General features: G+C 44.6%; 1 protein-coding gene and 1 pseudogene across 7 annotated transcripts in view; one reads left to right on the top strand and one right to left on the bottom strand.

The window, feature by feature from the left end:
• The window catches only part of LUC7L (LUC7-like), a 32,414-nt gene extending 23,599 nt beyond the window's left edge, over positions 1-8,815 (top strand). For 5 of the 6 annotated variants that reach the window (XM_005870346.2, XM_005870347.2, XM_014543002.1 and 2 more), the window contains 5 exons: positions 1,766-1,942; positions 4,013-4,101; positions 7,062-7,091; positions 7,618-7,785; positions 8,467-8,815. In XM_005870346.2, coding sequence (XP_005870408.1) covers positions 1,766-1,942; positions 4,013-4,101; positions 7,062-7,091; positions 7,618-7,785; positions 8,467-8,596 — 594 coding nt within the window. In that variant the 3' untranslated portion in view covers positions 8,597-8,815. Of the gene's footprint in view, positions 1-1,765; positions 1,943-4,012; positions 4,102-7,061; positions 7,092-7,617; positions 7,823-8,466 lie in introns of all 6 variants that reach the window. The other variant, XM_014543001.1, reaches the window with a different exon arrangement.
• LOC102259714 lies at positions 1,104-1,399 on the bottom strand (annotated as a pseudogene). The gene has a single exon (XR_001362886.1). The product of XR_001362886.1 is annotated as a 60S ribosomal protein L37 pseudogene (transcript).
• Positions 8,816-9,495: the final 680 nt, after the last annotated feature.

The following is a 9,495-nucleotide window of genomic DNA, read 5'->3' as shown; positions in this document are numbered from 1 at the left end:
TCCTGTTCGCTTCAAGCTGCCTGGCTGCCGGCCGCCATCTTGGCTGGCAGTTAATTTGCATATCGCCCTGATTAGCCAATGGGAAGGGTAGCGGTGTGACACCAATTTGCATGTTTCTCTTTTATTAGTGTAGATAGGATAGGATAGGATGACTGTCCATTTGCCATTTTGTAGGTTACTAGCGATTTCTCATCTTTACAAACAGTTATATAGCGAGTGTTTTTGATCCTGTCTACTAGTGCGTATGTGAGAGTGTTCTAGGACATAGATTTGGAAGGAGAGTTTCTGGTAAAAGCATGTATATGTCTCACTTCCACTAGATAGATCACTAAAGTGCACTGCACATTAGTTGTACCAACTCAGGCTCCTCCTATCCGTAATGTTGTATGAGAGTGCCTGTTTTTCTGTATCTTTGCCAGTTTAGTGAGAGTGATGTATCTTATTTTAATTTGCCTTTCCTAGGAAATGTTTTGAACGTGTGGATTAATAGATTACTTACAATCAGGCCTCCCTTTAAGGATAAGTGACTATTGTAATGCATATCTTAAACCTGGATTTTGAAGGAGCATTCTAACTTGGGCACAAGCAGCAGTTTCCATGTCATGTTTCATTTTTTTTCGTGTCTTATATATTTTGAGCCTGAGTGAGTTACTTCTTGTGATTGGACTCAGACTGTAGTGGCTGCAGGAGGGAACTGGTTTTGTTGTGCATACTTTCTTCTTTGAAGAGAGTGTCTAATATATTTGTCCTTCCAAATTTTATCTTTTGGCGCTGCATTGGGATATAGCTTCCTAGACATTGGGACACAAATTCTGTGGATGGTGCTCGAGTTTTTTTGCTTGTTCATTTGGTCTATTTTTTAAAGGACCCTGCTGAAGATTCTCCTGCCTTGCTTCTCTGGTCTTCACTCCCCGCAGTGCCTAAAGACCTGCCTTCATTGTTCCCTCTGAGAACAGGCAGCATCCTTCTGGTCTGAATGTTTTGAATTTTCCTTGTTTTAAAATCATGGTTTTTTGATTCTTTAAAAAATAATTTTTTAATTGACTTTTAGAGAGAGAGAGAGAGAGAGAGAGAAAATCGATCCGTTCCATTTATTTATGCATTCACTGGTTGATTTTTATATAAGTTGTTCCTTCACGGAATCCATGCCTGAACCTGTGGTACACGATTTTCAGGTGCCGCATGCGACCCGTCCCGGTGGTGTTCCGTCGCTTGGCCTTGGCACTCCAGTTATACTTCCTCTTGCGCTTGGCAGGGTAGCCACACTTGCCGCAGGTGGACTTCTGCAGGTGGTAGGCCTTGGAGCCGCAGCGGCGGCACAGCGTGTGCGTCTTGTTGCGGCGCTTGCCGAACGAGGACGTCCCCTTCGTCATCTTGCTTCTGCCGCCGAGACCAAAGAGCGGTTTTTTGATTCTTTCAAAAATAATTTTTAATTGATTTTTAGAGAGAGAGAGAGAGAGAGAGAGAAAATCGATCCGTTCCATTTATTTATGCATTCACTGGTTGATTTTTATATATGCCCTGACCGGGGATCAAACCTGCAACTTTGGCCTATTGGGACGACCCTCTAACCAACTGAACTGGCCAGGGCTGTTGGTTCATTTCTTAAATAAATGATGAAGTTAAATTGGTTAAAAATATCTGAAACTTTGAAATGATCAAATTCTTATTTATTTATAACTCACTTCTATAGTCCCTTCAAATATTTCCATTTTAGGGGTTGACTATTTGGTGGCATTTTCATCACTCCGTTCTCTTTTTCCAGGAAGAATACAGAAATTCTATGCCTGCATCCAGTTTTCAACAGCAGAAGTTGCGTGTCTGTGAAGTCTGCTCAGCCTACCTTGGTCTCCATGACAATGACCGTCGTCTTGCAGACCACTTTGGGGGCAAATTGCACTTGGGGTTCATTCAGATCCGAGAGAAGCTTGATCAGTTGAGGGTAAGAAGTCTTGTGATCTTTTCGCATTTATTTCCTTCTAGAAAACTTTTGTTTTTATCCTAAGAATGTGCCTTGAATTTTATAGTGAAATAAATGCTCGATTCATCACTTACTCACACAAGAGACCTAAGGGGCCTTGGACATTTATTTAGTCTGCATTCCCTTTTTATAAGGATAATGGCAGAGTCCAGTACAGGATATGGACACCTCTTGCACATCTCCGAAATAACTTCTGTTAGGAGATGGGGAAAAACCAGCAGCCTCTAGTTTTTCTCTTTGGACAGAGGCAATGCATGAAGAATGCTTAGGCTAGATGGGAGACGACACATCCTGGCCCTTGCCCTGAGCCAACTTAGGCCGAGAAGGTGGTTGTTTTCCTGGGTTAGACTGTAAAACATTTGACATCTTGAGTACAGAACACTAAGAAAGGGTGAACATGTTTCAGATACTTAGAATTATCGTTCTCCAAACTAACAGGAGTCTTCCCTGCTGTGTACTGTGTTAAAATGGGATGCTGGGAAATAGGTAGGCCTTCCCTCTAGACACCTGAAATCTGGTGGAAGGACAGACATGTGGCACCTAACTGTAGGACACTGATAAGACTGATACCCTTGGGTGCCTCTCAGGAAGGAGCAGTGGGTAGCAGAGCTCTGCATCGAAGGAGGGGTCCCCAGGAGGTGATGTGTGATCTCGGCACTGGGCTACGGAGCTGGGGTGGCAGTGAGGATGTTCTCAGCCACTGGTCTTGACACATTTTACTCCTGTGCTCCCAGTAGGATTTTGAAAATTAATACGCTTTGTCACATGTTTTTAAGTCAGAAGTTTTTCTTTATAAGTTTATGGGTATCAAAATTGTAAAAATATATGTAGCCAGTAGAACATAAATAACAATTTTGTGTTTGTCCCCATTTAAAAAATCTCCTTAGCATTTGGAAATGTCACATTCCCATTTCTCTCTCTCTCGCTCTCTCTCTCTCTCTCTCTCTCTCTCTCTTTTTCTTTGTTGTTAATCCTCACCTGAGGATATTTTTCCATTGATTTTTAGAGAGAGTTGAAGGGAGATGGAGAGACAGAGAGAAACATCGACATGAGAAAGACACATTAATTGGTTGCCTCCTACATGAGCACCGGCCCCAGAGATTCAAGCTGCAGCTGAGGCATGTGCTCCCACTCCCAGCAACAAGATGTATTTGGTCTGATACCTGTGTTCTCTTTCACCATAAAGTTGGTGGAGCTCCTTTGGATAGAAAACTAACTTTATGGCTTGATTTAAAGCAATATGATAAATTTTCTCTGACTTAGAAGTACAACATCTCTTAGACTATGCAGTTTCTCGCCCTGGCTGGCAAGCTCAGTGGTTAGAGCATCAGCTTGGGCACTGGAGGGTCGCCACTTTGATTCTTGGTCAAGGGCACGTACCTGGGTTTGCAGGTTCAAGCCCTGCCGTTGATCAGAGCGAGTATGAGAGGCAATCAGTCAATGTGTCTATCACACATCCATGTTTCTCTCTTTCTTTCCCTCCCTCCCTCACACCATCCCCCCTTCCTTCCACTCTAAAAATCAATGGAAAAAATATCCTCACTCCTTAGGTGAGGATTAAAAAAAAGAAGGTATGCACTATGTCACTGAATTTATAAAATGTAATGATAGTTCAGCCAGTGTGGTTCAGTGGTTGAGTGTTGACCTATGAACCAGGAGAACCTAGTTTGATTACTGGTCAGGGCACATGCCTAGGTTGTGGGCTCAATTCCTAGTAGGGGCATGCTGGAGGTGGCCGATCGATTATTGTCTCTCATCATTGATGTTTCTATCTCTCCCTCTCTCTTCCTCTCTGAAATCAATAAAAATATGTTTACAATTTTTTTAGTGTGATGATAAAGCATTTTTAAATGAGTTTTCCATTTTTCATTGTTTAAGAAGTTTTTAAATTTACCATGTTCCTGTTTTTTAAGACTTTCTCTTAGATTTTTAAATTGCCAATACTGAGGTCATATAAATGTGCTTTATTAAACAATATTTACATTCTAGTAACTTTCTCTTCTCTCATTTTCCAATTTTTCATTTATTTAGAAAACTGTGGCTGAAAAACAGGAGAAGAGAAACCAGGATCGCTTGAGGAGGAGAGAAGAGAGGGAACGGGAGGAGCGGCTGAGCAGGAGGTGAGCCCGAGATAGCACATAGTAAGGAAACCCCTACTTTCATTGCAGTGTTGCTGATAACAGTTGAGGTCTGCTAAGTACCTAAGAGGCAGTTAAAAGAAAATAAACTCGCAGCATGTTCAGTTGAGCAAGGTCTTGGCTGGCCTAGAAAGACCTGTGTGTGCACAGCAGTGCAGCACTGGACTGGGCTATCTTCAGCTGCACGAGAACTCTGGTGACTTAATTCTTACCTGGAAAGATCTAGACACCACCCTCCATCCCCCACCCCCGAGGGTAAAGCATAGAAGAGGGAGAGGAACCTGCTACACCCCGACTCCTGTGGATGTAGCGCTCGGCAAATAGGACAGGCAGGAACAGGTGTCAGGCTGCTATGCCTAGCTGTACAAGAAGGTCCTTGGGGCTGTTTAGCCTCTGGCATTGACTTGAGTGAAATGGGGCCAGTGGAGGAGGTTGGGACCTGCTTTCTTGTGAGTAAATGCAGGTGGTAGGGGCAGTAGCAGCAAGAATAGTGAGGAGCCAGCTGGGAGAGCCCAGAAGGAGGAGGTGGAAGTTTGAATCAGGTGAGGGTGGGAAGGGTCTGGGTATAGAGCTGATTAAATTTCTTGGTAATAAGTTGTGAGGAAAGCAAAGGGGGAATGGAGCTGGTGTCATGGTTCTGGCCTTGAGTGACCATCTACGGAGATAGGAAAGACTAGGAGCTGTGTGTTGGCGTGAGGAGGATGTAGGGAGTATAAATTGACTCTGGACATACTCAGTTTGAGATGTGTAAGAAGCATCTAGGTAGAGATGTTGAGTCTGGTCGGAGTTCAGGGAAGAGACCTGAGCAAGGAGTAACTGTGCTCTCCTGTTGGGCACAGCTCATTGTCCTTGAAAGGTCCAAAAACTGGGTTTTCCTGAAGGACTTCCTCTGTGTGTAACTATGGAAGGATAAATAAGTATTTATTATATTTTTCCCATTAATTACCTAACAGATTCTGGTCGTAAAGAAACTTAAGCAGTATAGAAATGTACAAGCAAAACATGCAAGTCCCTGTTTACACAGAGGTGACCACTGTGGTGTGGGTTGTATCTGTGTGCACTGGCACCTGTGGGACCCTCAGCTGATATCTGAGATCATCCACAGCAGGTGTGTCCTTACAGTGATGTGTCATAACAGTATTCTTTTTCCCCCCACCTTCACCCTTTTCATTCACTTCCCCATCCCGTGCCTCCACATATAAGTGAAATCATATAGTATTTGTCTTTGTTTGACCTGTTTCACTTAGCATAATGCCCTCAAGGTCCATCCATGTTGTCACAAATGGGAGGATTTCCTTCTTTTATATGGCTGAATAATATTCCCTTGTGTATGTATCAGTTTTCTTTATTCATCTGTCAGTAGACACTTAGTTGGGGTTGGAAATAAATACAGTAGTTCCTCCCCTTATCTGCAGAGATAGATACCTAAACCTGGATGCTTGAAACTGCAGATAGTACTGAACCTTAAGTAAGCTGTTTTTTTTCCTATGTATACTTTACGGCTTCTCTTTGCCAGCATCATTACTCCTGTTCTTTGTGGTCAATATTAAGTAGAATAAAGGTGACTTGAACGCAAGCAATGTGGTACTTCACCAGTTGTTCTGATAACCAAGATGGCTACTAAGTGACTTATCAGGCAGGTAATATATACAGCATGGATATGCTTGACAAAGGGATGATTTGTAGAACGGAGTGGGATGCTGCAAGATTTCATCATGCTACTCAGAAGGGTGTGCAATTTAAAACTTATTTTTTATTTCTGGAATTTTAATGTTTTCAGACTGCGGTTGACCGTGGGTAACTGAAGCTGCAGAAAATGAAAGGAAAGGGGGGACTACTTTACCTAGAAGTGGAATTGCTGGGGCGTTGGTGGGTCTAGTTTTAATTCTTTAAGGAATTTCCATCGTGGCTGCATTAATTTACATTTCCACCAACAGTGTATGAGGGTTCCCTTTCCTTTTCTGGTGGTGCGGGGGGGCGGGGTCATTTTGGTCTTTTTTTATTAATTTTTTTCAAAAATTGATTTCAGAGAGGAAGGGAGAGGGAGAGAGAGCTAGAAACATCAACAATGAGAGAGAATCATTGATCCGCGCGCGTGCACGCGCGTACACACACACACACACACACCCGGGGATCGAGTCCGCAACACGGGCATGTGCCCTTGACCAGAATCGAACCCAGGACCCTTGAGTCCACAGTCCAACGCTCTATACACTGAGCCAAACCAGCTAGGGCCAATTTTAATTTTTGATGACTATTTTTATGTTTTTATAAAACTATTTTGAACAGTTATTCTAGAAATCATCTTTGTATATGTTTTGAGTGTTAAAAAATTCCTTAGAATTTCTGGCATAAAGGAATTTAATAAATAAATATTGGTAGGTGTTACAGAAATTGCTTTCCAAGTGGCTTTATTAAATCACCTCAAGCCACACAGTATAAGAGCATGTTTTGTCACTTCCTCCTCAGCCCATGTTGATGGCAATCATGTAAACTTTTGATGTGGACACTGTAAAATGAGGTCTCATTACTATGTGCATTTTTTGAATTGCTGATGGTATACTATTACCCAAGGACCTCATCTGGCAGTGAGCCTGTGTTTGGAACTTGAGGTTTTGCTTTAACTTTGGTGTCATGGTGACTTTTGCTTCTACTCAGCCCTGTCTCTGTTAGGTGACTGCTTTGTTGTGCTGGTGTCCACTATAAAGACTTCGCAGAGTCAATTGTTGAACTCGAGGTGCTTGGTCCTGTCCTTTTGCCAAAAGCAGCTAGAAGCTGGGGGTTGGAGGTGGACTTCATTTTGTAAGCATTGACACTTGGTGCCACAGGCCTGAGGACAAGTGAACCGCTAGAAGATAATGGGTTTGGGACTCCTCCCCTGAGATGTGAGGGATAGGGCTGTTTTGGGGAAAATGTTCATTTTTTTTCTCCCTTCATTTTAGGTCTGGATCAAGAACCAGAGATCGCAGGAGGTAGGTTTCCAGATCCAATTAATCCCTAGCCGGTTTGGCTCAGTTGATAGAGCATTGGCCTGTGGACTGAAGGGTCCTGGGTTCTATTTTGGTCAAGGGCATGTACCTCAGTTGCAGGCTTGATCCTGGATTCTACTAGGGGTGTGTGTGGGGGGCAACCAATTGATGTGTCTCTCTCACGTTGATGTTTCTCTGTCTCTCCCCCTCCCTTCCATTTCTCTAAAAATAAATGGAAAAATATCCTCAGGTGAGGATTAAAAACAAACAGATCCATTTGAGTGTTCTCAGTCACATGTTCTTTTCCACATGCATTTTTCGTCTTCTTTATTTTAGAGAGGAAGGTGGGAAGGGTCTGGTCATAATTCTTTCTGACCAGAGATTAACTGATGGCACTGTTTTGAACCCAAGCTGTAAGTTTGTGGGAGGAAAGGAGAGAGAGCAGAAAAGCATCAAGCTGAATGTGCTGAGAGAGGAGGGTGGTTGGGGTGGGGCCACCACAGCCTTCAGAGCCTCTGGTCTACTGCAGGTCACGTTCCCGGGACCGGCGTCGGAGGCGGTCAAGATCTACCTCCAGAGAACGACGAAAGCCTTCCAGGTCCCGGTCCCGAGACAGACACCGGCGTCACCGCAGTCGTTCCCGGAGTCACAGCCGGGGCCACCGCCGGACTTCCAGGGACCGGAGTGCGAAATACAAGTAACTACTCTGACTTCTTCAGTAGCTGCAACCAGGAGTGAGCCCTTTCTCTTTGTGTTCCCTGGGTCTGCTAGGGTCCGTCAGCCATACCTGTTGCTCAGGAGACTGGCTGGGCATCTGTGGGACTGAGTATTGGGGCTTTGAGGAGTGGTGAATGGAACCCAAAGTCCTGGGAGCCCTAAGCTGAGAGCAGCAGATGGATTCAGGGATGGGACAACTGAGGGGCTGTGGGGGTGGTCACACATGAGCACGGCCCCACCAGGTGCCTGACACACGCAGGGGCTGCCAACTCACCACCACTGAGGCTTGTGCCCTGCTTATCTCTGTTGTGGTTTTTCTAAGGGAAAACACACCACTGTTACAACTTTGGTATATTCTTGGGTTTAGTCTTTTTTTTCATTGTGTTTTTACATAATGGGTCATATTCCACGTGTGGACCTTTTGTTGCATTTTCCTTTGCTCTGTTTATATTATAGCTGCTACTAGAAATCTTTTCAAATGTCACTTTTTTAGTGGCTGTGGGCTGGGCATGAGATGGCAGGCCTGACTGCTCTCTGTTGTGCTAGGGAGCCTTTCTTGGTGGGGTGGGTCTTGGCCTTCCTTGACGTGGTGTTGAGGGGCATCTGAGGAGACAGAAGGGAAACAACAGCCTCTGCTGAGCCTCTGGTTCCCATTTCCCAGGTTCTCCAGAGAGCGGGCGTCGAGGGAGGAGTCCTGGGAGCGAGGTCGGAGCGAGCGTGGGGCCACTGACTGGAGGCTTGAAAGCTCCAATGGGAAGACATCGGAGGAGAAGGAGGCTGGAGAGATCTGAACCTATGCCTGGGCGCTGTAAATAGTCTGATCAATGTTGGACACAGCCTGAAGTTACCCTTTATATTTGCTGAATACAACTCATCTTTTGTAGTTTAAAATTTCTATTGTTTTGGAGCTAGCTGTGAGTTTCTAGAGATGTACAGAATTACTCCTGTGTTCTGCGGTTATGTTGAGTAGGAATAAATAAATCTGACTGACTGCCTCCTGAATGCTGCAATGGGGTCTCTGCTGTCCCTGTATGTTCTAGACCCTTCACTTCGGCCTTCACATGTGACAGTGGGCACCGTCTCAGTGAGCTTTGCTCACCTTCAGAAATTATGACTTACTGTTGGGACTCCCCTTTGACTTTGGTCATCTGACACCCTACCTCCCCTTGCCCTAATGACTGGATCCAGATATGCCTGGCTTCACCCCTCAGTGCAGACCACAGGCTCCACTAGGGAGGAGGGAGGCACTCCATCTACCCACATTTCTTTCTTTCTTTTTTTTTTTAATATATTTTTATTGATTTCAGAAAAGAAGGGAGAGGGAGAGAAAGAGAGAGAAACATCAATGATGAGAGAGAATCATTGATTGGCTGCCTTCTGCATGCCCTCTTGGGTTGGGAAGTGCACACAAGTGGTGGAAAGCCTTGAGTGGGTTAAGGGTGGTTCTGGGAGGGGCGAGTCAGAGGGAATAAGAGCTGGAGTAATGGGTTCCTGTCACAGTTGTATAGCTGGCCTGTGACAGGCAGGGGCTGGACTGAAGCTGGCAGAAGACATCCCAGCTCGGGCAACTTGGGTGGGTTGGGGGTACACAGGCAGGAGACTGGGCAGGGCTGTAGAAGTACCACCCACTCCTTCATCCTCTGGAGGAGAGGGGTTTCTTTTTATTTAATATATTTTTATTGATTTCAGA

This window comes from Myotis brandtii, unplaced genomic scaffold, assembly GCF_000412655.1.
Source record: "Myotis brandtii unplaced genomic scaffold, ASM41265v1 scaffold317, whole genome shotgun sequence".
In the NCBI taxonomy this organism is placed as follows: domain Eukaryota; kingdom Metazoa; phylum Chordata; class Mammalia; order Chiroptera; family Vespertilionidae; genus Myotis; species Myotis brandtii.
The sequence above is the reverse complement of the archived record's forward strand: the minus strand, read 5'-3'. Positions and strand labels throughout refer to the sequence as shown.